Source organism: Notechis scutatus, chromosome 11 (genome assembly GCF_049901735.1).
Source record: "Notechis scutatus isolate UNSWTSFEM ecotype Mainland chromosome 11, rNotScu1.2, whole genome shotgun sequence".
NCBI classification, from domain to species: domain Eukaryota; kingdom Metazoa; phylum Chordata; class Lepidosauria; order Squamata; family Elapidae; genus Notechis; species Notechis scutatus.
This window is the reverse complement of record NC_142019.1, coordinates 2,605,438-2,626,416: the sequence shown is the minus strand read 5'-3', so window position 1 is coordinate 2,626,416 and position 20,979 is coordinate 2,605,438. Positions and strand designations below refer to the sequence as shown.

Genomic DNA, 20,979 nt, shown 5'->3' with positions numbered 1-20,979 from the left:
CGGAGCCACTCCTCCACTCCCTGTCGGCAGCTCCTCCTCTAACTCAGAGTCCGACTCTAACAAGGGCTTGACCGTGTGAGTCAGTTGCCAAGCATCTGAATTTTGATCACAGGGATACTGCAATGGTCGCTAAGTATGAAAAACTTTCGGAAAACACTTGCCATGGTAACTCCGAGCAGTCATGAAATGAAACATTTAAGTCGAGGGGTACCTGTAGGTGGTGGTGACAAGGAATTTCCCAGAATTTGGCATTAAAACCAACCTCCTTCAGCATTCCGTCCCCTGGGATTGAAATGTCCTTGAATGGGAGCAAATCTTTGGCCAGATCAGCCGTGTTAACCGTTCTCCTTCACTAATGCAAAGAAAATGTACCTGCCAAACAGATATCTCCATTGTGATCAAACGTCCTCGCTTCCATCTTTGGAGCCTTGTCTTAAAACTTGGAACAAAAGAGGAGAAATTGAACAGATTTCAGCTTCTTAAAAAGCAGCGGCGGCTTGGCAACACGTCAGAAATAATCAAGCTCTTTTTCATTTGAGGAATTTCAACAAAGACCCGACAGCTGTGGTGAGATTCAGCCAGTTCGCACCTGTTCGGGAAAACCGGCTGTTAACTTTCTGAGTAGTTTGGTGAACTGGTTGTTGGAAGAAATCATTAGGGCAGAGAACCAGTTGTTAAATTATTTGAAGCCCACCACTGCCTGACAGCACAGGGTGGCCAATTTTTAATATGCCCTCTTTTTTATTTTTTAAATCTCTCGCTAGTTTAACTTAGGTGATTTTCCAGATCCGTCTCGTCCTTGTAAATCAGATATTTTAGTCGCATGCGTCACATTTACACCCTGCAAATTTGGGTTTTCGGTGAGCCTGAACTTCTGAATCTTGTTTTGAGATTTGAAAAGAAAAGTGAGGGGAATTATTTTACTTCACCACTGAAGGAAAACGTTACTCAGTGTTTACTTCATCTTAATGGACATTCTGAACTGAAGATTCTGCACCAGGCAGGGGGCCTGTGATCCAATAATCCTGAAGTCGTTTAGAAATGCTAGGACAGTTAGTAAGTTTTTTTTTGGGGGGGGGGGGAGTGCATGCAAATAGATGATGAATCCCCCTTTGGAAAACTGCCAGCCGGAATGGAAGGAGGAGTCAAGTAGGGAATTAGCCTTGAGTCTTTGTGTAGCCACAAGAAACATAAACCTGATACACTTCCTCCCCGAGATCCACGTAACTTTATTTGCTTGTTCCGAAGAGAAGGCAAGCAGTGTGGGAAGATTCTTGTAATATAGATGGAAATCAATAAAGTTGGTGACTTAGGCTATGTTGCGTTGAGCAACCGGTCTGTTGTTTAGATCTTCAGGTTGATTGCTGAATTCCTCTCAGAAAGGGACCCTCGCAAGGGTGAGATAGAGAGAAGCCCTGCTAAGGGCGAAGTTTGGCAAAAGCAGGACCCTATCCAGGGTGAGTTTAAGCAGCGTAACCCTAGCCAGGGTGATTGAGGGACTCTCGCAAGAGTGATTGCAAAGCTAAAAGAAAAAGAACACAAGACGAAGATTTCTTTAGGTGAGACAGCGCATTGCTTGAGGCAGATGGGATTGCCTCATTTGAGCCTAAGACAGATGGAATGTTTAGGCTGGCTCCTTGCTCTACGCTGTGCTCTTTTATTATGCTGAAAAGAGGGGGTGAGGGGGGTTTACAGAAAGACAAAGAAGTTACAAAGTTTATCTTTTAGACCAGGCTACAAATGATACAAATAACGAACTTCTTGGCTGTTATTGATTAATAGTTTTCCGGTAAACATGTCTTTACAGAATACACATCTTATCTGACACAGACCTCTGTGTTAATCTTATCAATTTAGCTTCTTCCTGTCAGTTATTTTCCTGTCAGTTTAGTGAACTTTGCCCTGAGAGGTATACGTGCTAAGCAAGATTTTTCTTATGGAAAAATACTGAGACAGAATCGCCACAATTCCTCCTTTTCTTTATTTTTGTGCTCATGATTCTAGGTAGAGTCCTTTCTCCTCCCGAGTAGTCCCACAAGGTGACAACAAACCCTTCAGTTTGTTGGTGCCTTGCAGATTCAACTCATACGAGGAAAAGTCCTCATCCCCAAATCATGACTTGGCAGAGTTAACAAAACTTCTTTTGGAGAAAAGGAGTTATTAGTGTCTATTTCTTCCTCTGACTCTTGGTCAGAGTACCATTCCTGCAAAGGTTTTTTGACAAGGTCTTTTGATTCAATTACAGATGTGAGAAAGCTAACTTTATTGTCAAGTGTTTTCAAACTATCAGTTTTAGATGAATCATTAAGTGTAGTTGCTAGCAATGTGTAAGAAGAATTGACCTGAATATTGTGTTTTTGTAGAAAGGTTGATTTCAAATTAGGATTGGGACCAACATCATAATGAGACATAGATATAGAAAGACGAATTGTAAAAATATTCCCTTCATCTCCTTGACCATCCCACTGACGTCCTCCCCAAGTGAACCCAACCATCCCTTGTTTTCTTGCAAGTGTCTTTCCTTTTGCAGTAAAGGTGATTCTGAGTGGATTTATTCTCTGTCCACAACAAGGCCATTGAGAGCAGGGAAGATGTGCTTGAGCACGAGTAATATGAATATAGTTAGTGGTGGTGTTTAAAATTTTTCCTTGAAAATCAAGGATAGTCCAGGTGTAAGTTTGAGGTTGATGTTCATTTGTAGAAGATGATTGCATGCTTCGAGGAATGCGATGATAGCCAAATCTTGGAATAGCATGAGATGCAGACTGCTTAGAGATGGAGTTGTCAGCGATGAAGGCAGGATACCCAAGATGGCGAGCTCGAATGAGAGCTGTAGTTTTGCGATGGATGTCATCAGGGATGAGGTATCGTCTTTGCCACGACAGGTGGTTTGTAGTGATCAGGAACCCAGGAAGATGAATGATGCAATATGCATTTGGTGACATCACAGGGTGGAAAGCAGCAACGATGCCAGCGTAGTTTATCTCCAGGAAAAGTTTTCTCAGAATTAGCTTGAGATGGCAATGTAAGTAAAACTGAAGATAGTGGGTAGATGCCACTGAAGAAGTTGAAAGCAATAGAACAGTGTGATTGAAATAAGTGTGATTGTGAAAAATCCTAAGCAAGAATAAGAACCTATAGTAAGTTGAGTAACATGTATAGTTAAAAATTTTAAACAAGGAGAATAGTAATAGTAAATAGTTATGTCAGAAGTAGGAGAAAGAAAACTACCATTGTGTTGGAAAACATAATTACATGCAGAAAGAAGATTATCTTTAAAAATAAAAGTAATAGTGTCAGTAAGGAAAGCAAAAATAGCATCAGGAGATGCCTTAAATTGAGAAAAAGACAGGAAGTATTGATATCAGAAGAAAGATTAGGGTTAGAGTCAGGTTTGCCATGGTAAGGTCTGACACAGCGAGCAGGAACCCAAAGCACTCGATCAGGAAGTTGGACAGCTGCGTAACCTTTTCCCCAGGTGATGAGCTGTGCAGGACCTTTCCACGCAGGATCTGGAAGCTGTCTGAAATAAACAAGAGGACGGGAAGAGGGAACTACTGGCTTGGTGAAGTGGCGAGAAGCCGCTGTGGAGGGAGGAGAGCCAGTAAGATTGAGAAAGTTAAGAGTGTACAGACAAACATTTAAGATATTTTGCAACGTTGGGAGGTTTTAAGAGTAAGAGATAAAGGAAAAATAGACATTTTAATAGAAAAACTATGGTATCTGAATATAAGCCTGAAATTGAGAAAGTAAATCACGTCCCCATAGATTGCAATGTAGAGGAAGGATATAGGGTTTAAGATAAGCAGTTAAAGTTGAATGCTCAGTAGAAGCAGAGAGCCAATGAGAGCTGACCTTAGCAGCTTGAGCTCCACCTACACCCTGCACTGAAGAAGCTTCTGTGAGAGACCAAGAAGAGGGCCATTCAGAAGAACGAATAACAGAAACATCTGCACCGGTGTCAATCAGACCTTCAAAAATTCGACCATTGAGTGTAACAGAAAGAGTTGGTTTTGAAGCTTGAACAGGCTGCTGTAATGCAAACAAAGAAAGTGGTTCAAAAAGAGGCAAAATTATAAGTGTTGCCACTACTGTTCCCTTTTTAAAGTAAAGCAACGATCTCCTATTGCAGCCAATGCAAGATTATTAAGAGCAGAAGAATCATATAAGTAAGGAGCTGCAACCACACCTCTATTGTAAGAGAAGAATTGGGAATAAGCAAGACAGGTGTGGAAGGAGGTAAAGGTTTGAGAAATGTTGTAGTTAAAGGAAGAGTAAAAACTGCACCAGGATCCTCATACACAAGATCCTCTAACAGCACCACAGGAAATGTTGTGACAGGTAATTCAGCCTTTGTAGCGGGGCTAGCTGAAGACCCCTAAATTAGTTTCCGAAGGCTGAGAAGGAGAAGGATTAGAATGACATTGTGAAGCCCAATGATAGCCTTTCCTGCAGCGAGGACAGATAGTTTTTGGCTTAGATGAGGAAGGTGGACCTCTGGTTTGGCCACTAAAGGCAGCTCCACCCCCTGGCAAACGACATTGATTTTTAAAATGTCCTGGCTTTCCACAGTTAAAACAATTGCCATTGCGTGTTACAGCAAAAGCATCAGGAGGAGAAATGGAAACAGAATTAGAATTTGGTAATGAAGAAGTGATTGCAGTAGCAAGCATATCCATTTTATGAGTGGTTGTTCCTACAATTCTACAGAGTTGTAAAAACTCAGCCAAAGTCACTCCTGGCTTATTAGCAACTGGCTGTAGAATTTTTGACAATCTTGATTTGTATTAGAAAAAGCCAATTTTATAAGTAATTCTTGTTTACTTTCAAACAAACATCCAGAATTCCCTCATTGCATTCACAGACATACATCCTTCTCAATTTGTCAAAGCCTCTTTCCTTCCTCCAAACAACACTTCCACAAACCATCTCTCTCCTTCCTACTTCCATTTCCTTTCTTCATCTTTATCATCAAATCTACATGCAATAAACAATCTTAGCTTCCCACTCTTGTCTTCTCAAGTACATCAGAAATTGTGGAAAAGCAAAACAATAGAGTAGCAAGACATTTTTACATAGTATTGACACATGGTAGAGTTTTTGCAAAAGATTCCATTAATCAATAATGAGTTTTGTGTTAAGTTGAGACATAAGATCACGGCCCCACAGGTTGAACAAACACAACAGAGAAGTTATAAAAGACAGTTAAATGATTTGTTCTAAGATGGAACATACTGAGAATAAGAATGAAAATCTGTGGGGTCCCTGAAGAACTTTGTTAAAAGACAAAGAAGGTTGAGAAGGACCTTGCTCATGATGGGATAACCCCTTTCCCCATCTGAATCTCATCCTGTGGAGTACGGGATGGCTCCCTGACAAAGAAGATGGTCTAAGGTAACAGCTTGAGAAAAGCCAGCTGTTGCAACAGATTGAACTGCTAAGCGATAGTCATTGTGCCAAGCAGCAAGTTGAGAAGATGTCAGAAAAAAGAATCCTTTAATCAGTGCCTTCTGAAAGGTATTACGAACAGGCAAGGAGGCAGGAGAATCAGTGAAGTTGATAGGGTTAACATCAGGAATGTGAGGTGAGTTGTAGAAAGGAGGAGGAGGAGGGGAAGAAATGTCTGGATAAGGAGGTAAGGAAGAATTTGTATCAAATGAGCTGCAAGAGGCTTGGAAGTTTTTAAATTAGAAGAAGGGGAATCAGAGGAAACAAGAGAAAAAGATTTTTCAGGAAGACTAGAAGATGGATAAACAATTGTTATAGCAGCCATTATTGCTCTCCAAGAGATAAGTATATCCATGGGAGCTCTGGGAATTTCATGTAAATATTTTCCTAATTTTTCCCATTGAGAATGGCTAAGAGTTCCAGCAGATGGATAGGCTGGACAGTGCGCCTCAATATAAATTATAAATTTATTTAAAGATTTCTTCGAAATTGGGTACAGTTGTACCATTAATTTTCTGAAAGGAATTAGCCTTCTTCACTAGACTATAAAGTTCGTCCCTGTGCCCTGACGAAACTTGAGAAAGTGAGGAGCCCATTACTTACGATTCGTACGAAACCTATGCCAGGTGCGTAGCAATGGGAGTGAAGGAGATGCACCTCTAGACAGAAGTCACACCTTGGAACCTGAAGATCGAAGAGATCCCAGACGAATCAAGGCATCCCTGACAAATCAAGGAATCCCGGACAAATCAAGGCATCCCGGACAAATCAAGGAATCCCGGACGAGCCCCCATTTGTTGCGTTGAGCAACCGGTCTGTTGTTTAGATCTTCAGGTTGATTGCTGAATTCCTCTCAGAAAGGGACCCTCGCAAGGGTGAGATAGAGAGAAGCCCTCGCAAGGGCGAAGTTTGGCAAAAGCAGGACCCTATCCAGGGTGAGTTTAAGCAGCGTAACCCTAGCCAGGGTGATTGAGGGACTCTCGCAAGAGTGATTGCAAAGCTAAAAGAAAAAGAACACAAGACGAAGATTTCTTTAGGTGAGACAGCGCATTGCTTGAGGCAGATGGGATTGCCTCATTTGAGCCTAAGACAGATGGAATGTTTAGGCTGGCTCCTTGCTCTACGCTGTGCTCTTTTATTATGCTGAAAAGAGGGGGTGAGGGGGTTTACAGAAAGACAAAGAAGTTACAAAGTTTATCTTTTAGACCAGGCTACAAATGATACAAATAACGAACTTCTTGGCTGTTATTGATTAATAGTTTTCCGGTAAACATGTCTTTACAGAATACACATCTTATCTGACACAGACCTCTGTGTTAATCTTATCAATTTAGCTTCTTCCTGTCAGTTATTTTCCTGTCAGTTTAGTGAACTTTGCCCTGAGAGGTATACGTGCTAAGCAAGATTTTTCTTATGGAAAAATACTGAGACAGAATCGCCACAAGGCTATACACGTATGGCTCGGTTTGCATGTGCCTGACGCCCCCAATGTTTAAGTCTGCATAAAAGAGACTTAAATCTGCATGAAAGAGACCCTCTCCCATAACAAAGAGGATGCTATTTACCCAGCAACCCATCTGAGGATACAACCCTTTGTCAAGTCTGAATTTGGTTAGATTGTGGGTTTGGTTGTATCCTGGGTTATTCATTAGGCTTTCAGCTGTAAAACGTTGGCAGACACGAAGTCGCCTTGCCAGCATCCAAAATCTCCCGTCGATGGAAAACCACATAGGGAATCCATTAGGCCGAATGCCTCCTTGCTCAGCTTCTCCTCCTTCTCCGAGCAAAGGGTGATAGATCAGCATTTATTTGAATTTATTAGCATAATTATTTAAAGGTTAATGAAGTGTTTTATAGGGTAATTCAACCTGCCTTTTCCTGGGAAGTCTTGGGAAACGGCAGCAATTGAAGCATTTAGCTGCATCCTTAGGGGGCTTTGGGCTCTGAGTAAATTCTTGGCAGCCAACAGCTCTTTGCGGTGTGGTGTGACATCAGACCCACGTGGTGGCGTTTTCCTTGGGTCATCCCAGTCCGGGGCATTGGCAATCACAATCTCTGTCTCCTTCCAGGACAACACCTTCTGTTTCCAGCAGTAGCTCTTTGGGTCACAGTGGGGTTGTCGATTTGTCTTCTCATCCTTCTGATCGTCCTGGCGTACGTGTGCCAGAAGAAAATCCGTCAAAGTTGCAAAGAGGAGAAAGCGAAAGCCGGTAAGAGTTACTTGCGCGTTGGCTTGCTCTGTCTTGACGCGTGCGCACTTGTTCCAAACCTCTCCCGATATCTCTAGGGCTATGCACTGCTCGGAGTTTGAAGACAACACAATGCTTCGTAGGGCTGGGAAGCTAGCCCCTGTCTGCAACTCTTGAAAGCAGCTGTGTCTTTTTGGTGTGTGCACTTGTGGCTGTCTTTCACAATGGCATAGATTTAAAAATAAATAAAAAAGAGGACGCATTGGAAATTGGTGACCCTCCTCCTCCTCCTCTCCCTCCCCCCTCCTCCTCCTCACTGTTACCTAGTTCGGTGATGAAACGTTTTCAAGAAAACAACCAAGTCCAGAGAGCACCTATGACCCCTAAGCCATTGTTGTCCTCCCCTCCTCCTCCCCTCCACAACCTCCCTCTCACTTGTCCCCCTCCGTCCCCAACCCTCCTCCTCTTCCTCCTCCTCCTCCTCTTCCTCCTCTTCCTCCTCCTCCTCGTCTTTCTCTCCTCCTCCCCTCCTCCTCCCCTCCACAACCTCCCTCTCACTTGTCCCCTCCGTCCCCAACCCTCCTCCTCTTCCTCCTCCTGTTCCTCCTCCTCCTCCTCCTCCTCCTCCTCCTCCTCCTCCTCCTCCTCCTCCTCCTCCTCGTCTTCCTTCTCCTCATCTTCCTCCTCCCCGTCTTCCTCCTCCTCTTCCTCCTCCTCTTCCTCCTCCTCTTCTTCTTCTTCCTCCTCCTCCTCCTCCTCCTCCTCCTCCTCCTCCTCCTCCTCCTCCTCCTCCTCCTCCTCCTCCTCCTCCTCCTCCTCCCTCCTCCTCCCTCCTCCTCACAGTTACCTAGTTTGGTAATAAAACATTTGCAAGAAAACAAGTCCAGAGAGCACCCAGGACCCCCTAAGCCATCATTGTCCTCCTCGTCCCCTCCCCAACCTCCCTCCCCACCTCCTCCTCTTCCCTGAAAACTCCCCTCCTTTCTACTACAGATGGTATTACCTCGTTTGGGTAATGAAACTTCCACAAGAAAACCACCAAGCTCAGAGAGCAACGAGGAGACCCCCTCGTTCCCACCCTCAGCTACATCTATTCTCCTTTATGGAAACCAAAAGTGACGAGAATTATTGATTCTGATAAAGGCGTGAGAATTCCTTGGCACTCTGCCAGTATCCCAAAGGTAGACTGTTGCGTGTTTTACAACGTGCAGCAGGGGGCAGTGCAGGACTTCCTTTTGTACATTCGGGTAAAAGTTGAACCGTTGGTCTAACAGAAGCCTAACACCAACCCTTTGCTTTGAAATACCCGGTAGATAGAGGTTCAGAGTCCCTAAGATTCACGCTATTGTTTTCACTCTGTTTGGCACCCTCCACTGGGACTCAACCCACTGACACCTTCTTCTTTCTTTTTCCGTGGCACGGACAGCCTTGCAACCGCTGAAAAACATGGATGTCAAAGAAGGTAAGGGCGGTTGCGCTTTGCAGCAAATACAGACACAGCGTCGTAGCTTTCGGTCCTTTCAAACCAAGGGGGCGAGGCCATCACTCGGTGGCACATTTCTTCTACATACAGAGCGGAGCGGTGGTATTTGACCAGTTTGGCCCGGTTCGGCCCGAGCCGGTAGCGCCGATCAAGCAGCGGAGACTGAATCTGTTCTCTCCTCCGCTCTGCTGTTGGGCCCACCCGCCTGCCCGGGCTCTCCTACTCACCTTTAACCGCTGGTTTTGAAGCACAGCGGCTTTGCGCGGCACAGAATAGTGCTGTGTGGCAGCTGCCGAAACAACCGGGGAGAGTGCAGGCTTGCAGGAAGTGAATTGGAACGCCTCGGCACATGCGCGAAGTGCGTGTTTGGTGCACACATGCACGCGAAGTGTGCGCATGCACACAAAAACACACCCACCAAGGCACTCCTACTGAACCGGGGGTAGAGAGTTTTGAAACACACCACTGATACAGAACGATCTGGATGAAATCGGTGGCTCTCACTTTCGTCTCCTCTTGCAACAAATGACGATGGCCAAACGTGGCATTTCTGTGACATGTTCCTGCTCTGATTTGATTTTTTTTTTTTTTTTTGAAACAGAAGTAAGGATAAAGTGCTTTGCCTCGGTCAGATTAGGCTTCATCCTTCGACCTTCATCTAAAAGCTAAATCTGAATGAGAGAGAAATGAGGGAGGGAGGGAGGGAGGGAGGGAGGAGAGAGAGAGAGAGAGAGGGAGGAAGGGAGGAGGGAGAGGGAGAGGGAGAGGGAAGGGAGAGGAGAGGGAGAGGAGAGAGAGAGAGAGAGAGAGAAGTAATCATTGAAAACCATATGAGCCTCTCTGGCGCAGCGGTTAGAGTGCAGTACTGCAAGCTACTTCTGTAGCCAGCTGCCTACAATTTGGCAGTTCAAATCCCACCAGGCTCAAGGTTGACTCAGCCTCCCATCCTTCCGAGGTGGGTAAAATGAGGACCCAGATTGTTGGGGGCAACAGGCTGACTCTGTAAACCGCTTAGAGAGGGCTGGAAAGCAATATGACGCGGTATATAAGTCTAAGTGCTATTGCTGTTTCATGGGGACCTAACCCTGCTCACTTAAGATTAGGGTTAGGTCCCCATGAATTCAGACAACAAAGTGAACATCACCGACTGGTTTATAGTATATTAGGAGGCCCCTGACTTTTCCAGCCCTTCCTTTCTATGGGATGGGTAGATTAATTTTTCCCTATTCTGTGACACAAAAGGGATTGGTTTCCTTTCTCCAATCTGCGGGCTTCAACTCCCAGAACTCCCCAGCCAGCCAGCCAAGGTCCACTCATGTTGAAGTTGCCAAGGCTGAGAAACACTGGGAATGGAATAAGGAGGGGACTCTTGATAGCCTACCCTTTGAGGTGCCCCCATCCCAATCCTTTTGACCTACTTGTAAGACTACCGCATCCCAATTTTGAAAAGTTATTGTTCCTTTCTTTCTAGATATGGCTGAAGAAATCGATTGACGATAATGGAGTTGTGCTAAGGCACCTCTCAAGGCTGAAGTTGGCAAGCCAACCTCTTGAGATCTTCCTCCAGCATAGATCATAGAAGAGGCAAGAGTGAATTGCCTGGCGTTCTTCCTCGAAGCCTACAACTCAAAGCTTCTTACAGATTCTTGCCTTCTGCACAGACCTGGCCCTCCCACCGTGGACTAAGAAAGAGGCTGGAACTCAGCTTAGTCCTTGCCGGCTCTATCCTTGCTCCAAGCTTGAAATAGCCAAGGTCCTTCTTCATCCAACATATCCAAGGCTACTTATTCTTCTCCCTGTTGACCTTACATGGCAAAACCTGATCTCTGTCCTCCCAGGGATCGTAATTTGGATCCACACAAAGATTCCACAGTCAGGGTGGACAACATGATCCAGCTCAGAACTTCTAGTTTGACAGTAGTTCTTATCTTCTTCTACCTGCAATCTCCTCTCCCCCCATGGGAATTTGCCCGCTGGATTTTAAGCCACTGCCTCTGGGAACAATTTTCTTCTCTCACTGCACCCAAGAAGCAAAATTAGTCTGGGATTTGGCCAAGAGACTATCTTAGTATCTCGGGCATCCTGGCAAAGTTTATGTCACATGCATCACGGCCAACTTGCCACCACCGACTCCCCGCAAGACAACTCTCTGCCGGACAAGAGTTATACTAATATCAAAGAAATGGTGGAATAGAATAATTAAAGAACGGGTGCAAAAGGAGACGCAAAATGAAATGCGAATGATAAAAAGTAAAGTAATGTTTATTTATTTATTTTAAATAATTAAATTGAATTGTTCAATAGCCCTGCAGTGAGTTGTCCCACAGCAAGTTGGCCATGGCAAGTTGGCCATGGCAGCAAAATTTTTTTCGAGTTGTCCATTTCTGGGGTCAGGCTGCCCCGATGCGATCCTTTAGGAAAGCAAAACCCTTGACTCCGTTTGGTTGAAGTGAAAAGAACTTTTAATAAAAGGCTTTTACAGTTTGCCATTCCCTCCCCTCAAGCCCAGTTCATCGTTGACCAATCCGGTATTGCCACAATGTTTTGAGAAACGCCGGGGTGTTTTGGGGACCCTGGAATTTCACCCCACCCCCACCCAGGACAAAAGGCCTTGAAGATCCCAGGCACAACCAACCTGAACTACTCTGCTCTTTTTCGCCTGTCATTCCCCGCTCCCTAATTCCCACCGTTGATGTATACAGGTGTTCATTGCCCAATTGGTTCCTCCTTCCTTTCTGCTCCCTTCCCTTTTTAATGGCAGGACGCCAGCGAGGTGCCAAGCCGAAGTGTGCCTCAAAACTTTTTTCTGCTGGGAACTTTCAAAAACTGGGAGGGAGGGGGCATCAAAGATAGCACAAGGGAAACAGATGCTTGACCTGAGGGCACACATCTTCTTTTCTAGCCATCAGTAAACACTCAACATTAGGACTAAGGTTCTTTTTTAAACACAATAACTTAGAAGAAAAATAACAAAAGTGCCTCTGAGCAGCACTGGATGTCGCCTTTCAGCAAGAGACACTTGTGATGCACGAAGAAACCTCACGGGGAATTGAACGGACTTCTTTCTGCAAGCTTTCTTTCGAAATAAAAATGAAAACATCAACAACAACCAATGGAGATGGAAAAAAAATCTGCCTTCGGTAGACTTTGCAGATTACGTTCATGTTTGCCTTGAAATCAATCCCACTTCATGGAGTGGGGCTTACTTTTAAGTGTGCCTAAGATTAAACCCAAATACTTGGTCAGAGGTCTCTGGTTTTTTTCCCCCCAAGTGTCATGCCCCTGGTGGAGACTGACTGAGGGAGAGGAGGAACAGCCAACAGGGAGTGGAAGTGTGGCTCCGGAGGTGGTGGAGGAGGCTGGGGAAGGGCAGAGGCCAGCTGGGCAGTCAGAGGAGGACCCAGACCCATCCCCTATCCATCCTAGGGCACGCAGGGACAAGCGGATAAGGGAGAGACATGGTCTACTGGGGAGGAGAAGGCCTTGATCCTCTTCATGGGCTGCAGCTGTGACAACTGGATAAGAGGACGGACATGCATACGGGCCAGTGCTGGAAACAAAGCATGGAAATATCTCTAGTTTATGGTTCCTCTCTTGAGTTTGGCGTCCTTCCCAGTGTGTGTTCTGTTATCCGTGGACGTCCTCCATCCCTTATCTTGCCTGGTTTGTGTTGTTTTGTACTCTTTATAATTTAAACAGCATTTTCTCCCTTCTGGTAACTGCTCGTGTGGGAGTTTTTTGTCTCCAGTCAAGGATATTCGGAGCTTGGAAGCAAAGTGAAGGAATAAAAGGGGCTTCACCTGTTTTTTGTGACTGTGTTTATTTTGTATCCCACCCTGGGTCATCACACCAAGCCTCAAAAATGTCAGTCTTTGATTCTAAGCGCTGAGTGCTGTAGAAGTTTATGCTCTTTTTTTTTGTGTCTTCTGTGGCTCTAAAGAGTATCTGGAGGAATAGTAATAGGGAATTCCAATCATGTTCAGCAGTTGTTTGACATGGTAGTGGGGGCAAATCTGGAACCACCAGGAAAACAATTCAAGGAAAGATAAAATTAAATGAGAACAGAGACTACGGGAGGATGCATAGAAGGAGAATGAAAATCTTACAGGCCCTCCACTTCCTTCACATTAGAATTCCTAAGACCATCAACCAGAGCCAGGTAGAAAAGCTACAGCTTTCAGAATGCATATTTTCAGTGTGCAGGAATTTTATCTCAAGTTCCTGAGGTCACCAAGTAGAACTAGCGCTATGTATGTTAATACAGCCAAGAAACAGGGTCTTTAACATCCACAAGATGGAGGCATGAATGAGAAAAGGATTAAATTCCCAACACTTCCCCTGATTGGCTGAGCTCCTCTCCTCTTGTAAAGTTTCCCTTGTCCAGCCACATCCAGCTCTAAGGCATGGTGCTCATCTCCAATTCTTGGGCAAAGGAGCCAATGTTGGCCATTTTCCATGGTCATGTGGCCAGCATGACTATTATATATGCCAAAGGCACACAGAACACTCTTACCCTCCCAGCAAAGTGGTACCTATTTATCTACTCACATTTGCATGTTTTCAAACTGCTAGGATGGCAGGAGCTGGGGCGAGAACAGGAGTTCACTCCATCCTGTGGTGCTTGGATCTCGAACCTGGGCTGTCAGAAGCTCAGTACCTTTAATTGCTGAGCGATCGCACCCTCTTGTCCATTTCCTTGTCCACTCACATGGCCAATTCAAGATGAGAGAGCAGCCGATTGATTCTCCCTGATGGACCATCTTACAAATATTGGAGAAGAGTAAATCCCGAAATCCCAAAGTCCTTCCTCAAAAAAGGCCTCAAGGCAACAAGAATCTTAACGAAGCTTCCATGGAGTGGGGAATATCAGAAACGCAGAGCAATTATGCCTATTTCAGTTTTGACAGTTATCTAATGCATAATAAGTGACACGTTGAGGAAGATGTTGAAAAATGCTACACATTGAGTGTGAAAGCAAGAGGGGGAAAAAAATCGGGTCCACCCTGTAAACCAGGGATCTCCAACCTTAGCAACTTTAAGACTTGTGGACTTCATTTCCCAGAATTCCTCAGGCAGTCATGATGACTGGGGAATTCTGGGAGTTGAATTCCATAAATCTTAAAACCGCCAAAATTGGAACTCTCCACTGTAAACGGAATGAGAGTATAGAGCATGAATCTAATAGCCATGCTGGTTTTTTGTTTTTTTTTAAAAAATCCAATTATTACTACTTAACAGGACTTTTTACTTTTGGGGAAAGAGGAGACTAGCTTATGAAGTTGCACATCAGGGCTATGTTTGCACTTTTTTTGAATCAGACAGATAGCCCTAGGCTACAGTGGTCTAATTCAGGCTAGAGGTGAATGTTTGTCCAACAAATTTTACTTTCAACTTTCCTGAAATTGTCAAAAGATGTTCTGGATTTGTTCCTTTTTAAATGAGAGGTCCAGTCCTTAAAATCTACCATAAAATAACCACCAGCTTTCATGCTTTCTAACCCATTAATCAGGAATGTCAAATTGTGGATTAAAAAAACAAACCTTGAAATTATCTCCATGTTGAATACATGCCCATTAAATATTGTGAGATTGTTCACTTTTGTGTCATGAGTGGCGTGATTGCCTAGACTAAAGAGTGATGTGGTGGCCTAGACCACATCACTTACCACTTGGAAGGTTGAGAGTTCAATCCTAGGCAGCGGCAGATGGTTATCAGAGCGGAAAGAGAAAATTTCTGCTGTGAACTCCGCATAGGCGTCAGGAAGGGAATCCAGCCAGTAAATGCTCAGCTCCACTCAGTCGCTCCGACCCCACCCTGAAGCAAGGGATTATACAGGTTTGTAAAAAGAAAAAAGAACAATTATTTTGGGGGTCACAGAATAGGGAGAAATCCATTCCACCCACCTTCTTCCTATGACTCCTGCCAAGAAAGCTTTTCCAGGTGTCAACATTTGTCGCACCTGTACTGTCCTTTGCAAATTCAGATTGAGGTTTTCTCCAACCGAGCTGATAAAAATCTGGCTTCAGGTACATAATGAATGCATCAGTTCCATTTAACAGATAGGAGATCTTCCATGGCAAACAGCTAAGAAACATCTTTGTCCAGCTTAATTCCGGTGGATTTGTGTAATAGAAGGCACCGCTTTCTGCTGCCTGGTGCCACAGGTGTGCTTTCAGTGATTCTGTTCCACGCTGGCATATTGTGCCTCACCCTTCCTATTAAATATGATTTGGAAACAAACCCATCTAACGCCTGCCTGAGTTGCAAGAATATTGAATTGGTCAAGGTTCCGACAAGCCACCTTGAAATTGCAAGATAATCTCAGTCAGGGGAGGGGGAAATTTCTGAGACGCCGTTTGCATTCTGATAAGCCCCTTGACTTCTCTGCGACTTTTCAAAGAGGGCTTACTGTTGTTGTCTTAGCAAATGCTTCACAAACAGCCGAGGGGAAGGCTCCTGTGTCAACAGCCTAGGGAGGGCTTGCATAATGCATTCTACTTTGATTGACAAACTGCAGCGGCTGAGTTCGTGCACTCTGCAATGCTACAAACCAGCATGGATTTGGCACGTGGCAGAATTGGGCAACCTTTGCCATCGGATAATTCGGTTGTTCCTTTGCTAGGGCAAACATCAAGATCACTTGAAGTGTTAGTACGCTTTGTAAGGCCTTAGTAAGACCACAATTAGTATATTCCATCCAGTGTCAGGATTCCGGCAGTGGCCCTATTGAAATCACGAGCTTCGAGTCAAGTTTCAAAAACGTCAAAGGATTCATTAGGAGTGAACCTGTCGGTATGACCTGTGTGTAGCCGATTCTGAGACACGTAATTCACTATCACCCTTGACCCTGGTTTCCCCCCACCCCTCTGGGTGTATCATAATTCATATTCTCCAGCGAAACACGTTCATAGCCAGATTATCAATCATGTTCTCTATGTTTGATTTGTGGGACAGAAACTCCAGTCGCTCAGTTATAATCTTTGCAAGATATGAATGGAATGCACTTTCGATTCCAAACTGCTGTGCTGCTCTTTCAAATTCCTTCCCCCCTTTCTGTTCATGGCAACTCTAAAATGGGCATAGACAATTTTTATGAGTTAACATCCAGTTTGGGTCACCACAATATTAAAAAAAAAAGATACTGAGACTTGAAAAACGTGTGGAGTTGAGCAACGAAGAGGATCAGAAGGGGTAGAGGCTAAAACATATGAAGAACGGTTGCTGGAATTGGGTGAATCTAGTGAAAAGAAGGACTTGGGAAGACATGGGAGCAGTCTTCCAATATCTGAGGGGTTGCCACAAAGAAGAGGGGGTGAAGTTATTTTCCAAAGCACCAGGAGGCAAAACAAGAAACAGTGGAAATAAACTAAAGAAAGACAAAAGCAACCTAGAATTAAGGAGAAATTCCCTGATAGTGAAAGCAATTAATCAGTGGAATGGCTTTCACAACTTTACAAACTGGTGGACTTCAACACCCAGAATTCCTCAGCCAGCATGAAAACTCCGGGAGTCGAAGTCCACAAGCCGTAAAGTTGCCAGGGTTGGAGACTCCTGTCTTAGCAAACGACTGACTGCCACGGACTTCACTTCTGATCGTTTCCCTGCCAGCTGCTGTTGTACTCCTGAACTAGCCATAGTCTGAATCTGGGACCTCTCCTTGGTATATAGTCCTACCTCAATGAGTTTGATTCTTAGGTTACCAATGAAAGGCCTAAGGAAAAAGAAAGTTGGGATCCCTCAGAGAAACAATTGAATTATTTAGGGAAATGAAAAAGAGCAGGATGCCAAAAGAACAGCAGATCCGATTTCAAACTCTCATCAGTTCTACAAGAGTTCTCCGCTCGTGTTCTCTCTTGAGTTCCTCACTCCCAGAAGGCCACCTTGGTGGATGGTGAGTTATGTCCTTGTATCTGCTGTGATGCACTGCCGATCAATAAAAGAAAGCTTCAACTATCATGGGTTTTATGCCTTTCATTGTGCAGTCCCATTGATGTTTGTCGAATCCCTACTGCCATGGCTGTATCTCAAGTTTCTCTTTTGTTCCCTCCCCTGGGCTTCCTTGAAAAATGAGCTGCTTAATAATGAATTAGGAAGGGCGGGGGGAGACCCCCTTCCCTTGGCTTGCCCTAATTATTTGTGTTCCCTTCAAACTAGTCCTTTCCAAACAGATATGCAAAAGGCCTTCTTTATGTTCCTTAATTTCACATTCTTTGTTCTGGTTTTTTTTCCTGGGAAAAAAGTATATCAGGAAGGTAGGGAGGAGTTGGAGCAAGAATGGGACCTCAACCCATCGCGTGACATCCAGGTCTCGAACCCGGACTGTCAGCATTCCAGTTGGCAAGCTCAGCATCTTTAACTGCTGAGACATCGTGCCTCCTGCAAGTAGATAAATAGGTACCACTTCAGTTGGAAGGTAACAATGTCCCCTGACATCTCCTGCTGGCCACATCACCATTGTCTTTGGACAATGCTGGCTCCCTTGGCTAAAAATTGGTGATGAGCACCACACCCTGGAGTCGGACACGACTGGACAGGGGAAACTTCTACGTTTAATGTTTGGAAGGAGATTTCCAGGGTAATAGAGTTCCATAGCATAGATCTCTCACGCATCAGTTAGGCTGTGTTCTGGTGATTTAGTACTGGGTCTGAACCAGGCCATTGAAGTTTATTCCATAAGCTATCAGTTTAATCAATCCTGCCTTAGTGTGATACTGTAAGAAGTAATTACTCACCACCAACCCCAGAGAATGAAATATTTTGGGGAATATCAAAAGAGGCAGAATGTTATATTTCCCCAAAGGAGAAATAGAAAAACATGTCTTTAAAGTCAGAAAGCAGCCCCAATATCCTGCATAGGAAAACAACTTCCAGCAGATGCCCGAAGTCTTTAGAGATGCAGATTTTGTGCCCATTAAGAAACCCAGGTCAATCTATTCCCAAACAAAACACCTTCAGCTCCAGGTGATGGGATTAAGAAGGACAGGACAAGACCTTTAAGGACCTAATAGGACTAACCCCACCTCCATTGAAAAGGCAAGATACACAAAAGCACTCTTCCTTGCACAATTCCCAAGAACAGTGCAAACTTCAAAGTCACAGAAACCTACAATAAGATCCATCCACTCATTCAACCAATTTGTCAGCTGTCCCAGAACTACATGCTGTGGTTGGTTCTGCTCATCCATAAACAGAGTCCTTCTTTCCAATCAGCCTCACACTTTATTTCCAGCACCTTTCTCCTGGCTTGGAACTGGATTAGGATTTTACTTCCAACGGTACCTACAAATGCAATCACACGAGTTGCAAGCCAGGGGTTCATAGCTTAATTGAAAGAGTCGTTCTGCTTATTGGATAGCTGCAGTTCTGTAAAGGGAGGGGCCAGGTGCAAAGCTTGAATTATTTGTCATCGCATTTACAGCTTGTCAGAAGAAGTGTTGTGGCTCACCAGCGGCCAGCGGAACTGGCAGACTCGGGCAATGAGGAGGTTGGGGAGGAATATGGGCCAGTCCTGGAGTCTGGGGAAGACTCTGATGAGGGCTCTGCATCGGAGGCAGAGATGGGGCCAGGGCTGTCCGACAGTTATCAGCTGCCTTTGGAGTCAGAGATTAGTGGGGCAGAAGAACAGCCGGAGCCTGTTCCCACGTGCGCATGCACAGAGCTGCCAGGAGAAGGGAACAGCTAAGGAACAAGGGTCAACTCAGGAGTAAAGGCACAGGTGGATGGTGAATGGCTCCTCCCAGAAGGAATCAAGAGGGGTGATAGGGGAGTGGGGTTTTGCAGGGGACAATTTGTTCATTTAATGAGGGTGAAGATTTGTTCGTGACTCTCAGGGACTCCTGGCCAAGTATTTCCTTGTTCAGCGTTGTGCTTGGAAGCTATCGGCAACTCTCCAAGCCTGATAAGGTCTGTGGTTGGAATCCACCCTTGAAAAGCTGTTTGGCCAGGACTTTGCTGAATGTGAATGATAGGCTTAATAAAAAGGGGTTTTGTCAGGACAAGGAGCCTGCTGCGTGATTTTGTGAAGCTTCGGTCAGAACAAGGAGGTTTGTTGAGGTTTATAATCAGGCGGTTGGGATCCTAGATGGATTAGCTTGAGACAGTTCTCTGCTTTCGGCCTTGGGCAAAGTAAGATTGGATTTTAGCCATATAAATCCCCTTCCTTGACTGCCTATTGGCAAAGGTGAGAATGGATGACCTTTGATTGTCTCATCTCCCTAATTCCGGCCTCTCCACAAAGGTCCCCCTTGCAGGGAGGAGGACATTTTGGAGGCCAGGTCTTTTTCTGGATTTCTCTCCCCCCCCACCCCCCAAGACAAACTGGTGCCTTGAAGGATGAGGTTTTTAATTAAGCAGGACGGTGCCTTAGCCACCCCCCTTTATAATTCAGCTGTGGAGTGGGTGAACTTACATCGCTGGAGGCCAAGTACTTTATCACAATGAGGGGAAATTGGATTATTGTGGAGGAAGAGAGTGGCAAACAATATTATCTCTATTAGGGCACAAAGCTATTTGCGCTCATATTCTCAGTTCCCTCCCTCTGCCATGGATGCATTCGGGGGACACTTCAGAGCATGGCTGTTGTTATGCTTCGATACTATTGTCTTTCCTTCCTCCCTCCCTCCCTCCTTCCCATGTTCTCTGTTTCCTCCTTCCATCGATCACTTCCCTCCTCCCTTCCTTCCTCTTTTCTCGACTTCCTTCCCTCTCTCCTTCCTTCCTTCTTTCCTCCCTCCCTCCCTCCCTTCTGTCCTTACTTCCCCTTTTTGTTTCCTTCCTTCCTTCCCATGTTCTGTTTCCTCCCTCCCTCTATCACTTCCCTCCTCCCTCCCTCCTTCCCATGTTCTCTGTTTCCTCCTTCCATCTATCACTTCCCTCCTCCCTTCCTTCCTCTTTTCTCGACTTCCTTCCCTCTCTCCCTTCCTTCCTTCTTTCCTCCCTCCCTCCCTCCCTCATTTCTCACCTTTCTTCCCTCTCTCCCTCCCTCCCCTCCTTACTTTCTTCTGCCTCCTTCCTTCCTTCTTCATCCCATCTCCCTCCCTCCTTTTTCTCACCTCTATTTCTTCTTTCCATCCATCCATCCATCCATCCATTCATCCATCATCTCCTTCCTTCCTTCCTTCCTTCCTTCCTTCCTTCCTTCCTTCCTTCCTTCCTTCCTTCCTTCCTTCCCTCCCTCCCTCCCTCCCTCCCTCCCTCCTTCCTCCTTCCTCCTCCTTCCTTCCTTCCTTCCTTCCTTCCTTCCTTCCTTCCTTCCTTCCTTCCTTCCTTCCTTCCTTCCTTCCTTCCTTCCTGGGATGCTGCAACCATCATAAATATGAACTCATTGCCAAGCATCTGAACTTTGATCATGTGACCATGGGGAATATTGCAATGGTCTTACGTGTGAAAAACAGTCATTGGTTGCTTTTTTCAGTGCCGTTTTAGCTTCCAACAGTCACTAAATGAACTGTTGTAAGTGAAGGACTGCCTGCATTGGCCCAGCGATGAGAACACCAAACTCTCCAGACTCCATTGCTACTTCTCTGTCCCCTACCCACCTAAGCTTCAGGGTCCCCCCCTGGAAGGTTGTTTCTTCCTTGTTCTGAAAGTGCCTCTCCCTTCTCCCAATCCAGCCATCCTAACAACACGCAACTCTGGTCCCAGCTATTGAAGGGGGTAGGGAGAAAAAAAAATTGCCAGCATGCTACATTTCCCTTTCATAATTCCTAGGACTTTTAAAATGCAGCTGAAGAACAGCAGCAAAACAGCTGGAGGGAATTTTACATTTTTTTTTTTACACACTCAGCCTGATAATTCTCCTCGCTGCTCCTCGTAACAATCTTTTAGAGTCCTTTGCAAATCACCTGACAAATAAATGTG

The 20,979-nt window shown here is 45.0% G+C and overlaps 1 protein-coding gene across 6 annotated transcripts in view; it reads left to right on the top strand.

The window, feature by feature from the left end:
• Window positions 1-12,925, top strand: part of CD276 (CD276 molecule) — a 30,837-nt gene extending 17,912 nt beyond the window's left edge. For 3 of the 6 annotated variants that reach the window (XM_087972563.1, XM_087972562.1, XM_087972564.1), the window contains exons 5-7: window positions 7,518-7,658; window positions 9,064-9,099; window positions 10,592-12,925. In XM_087972563.1, the coding sequence (XP_087828689.1) occupies window positions 7,518-7,658; window positions 9,064-9,099; window positions 10,592-10,614 (200 nt within the window). In that variant the 3' untranslated portion in view covers window positions 10,615-12,925. Of the gene's footprint in view, window positions 1-7,517; window positions 7,659-9,054; window positions 9,100-10,591 lie in introns of all 6 variants that reach the window. The other 3 variants (XM_087972560.1, XM_087972559.1, XM_087972561.1) reach the window with 1 other exon arrangement.
• Window positions 12,926-20,979: the final 8,054 nt, after the last annotated feature.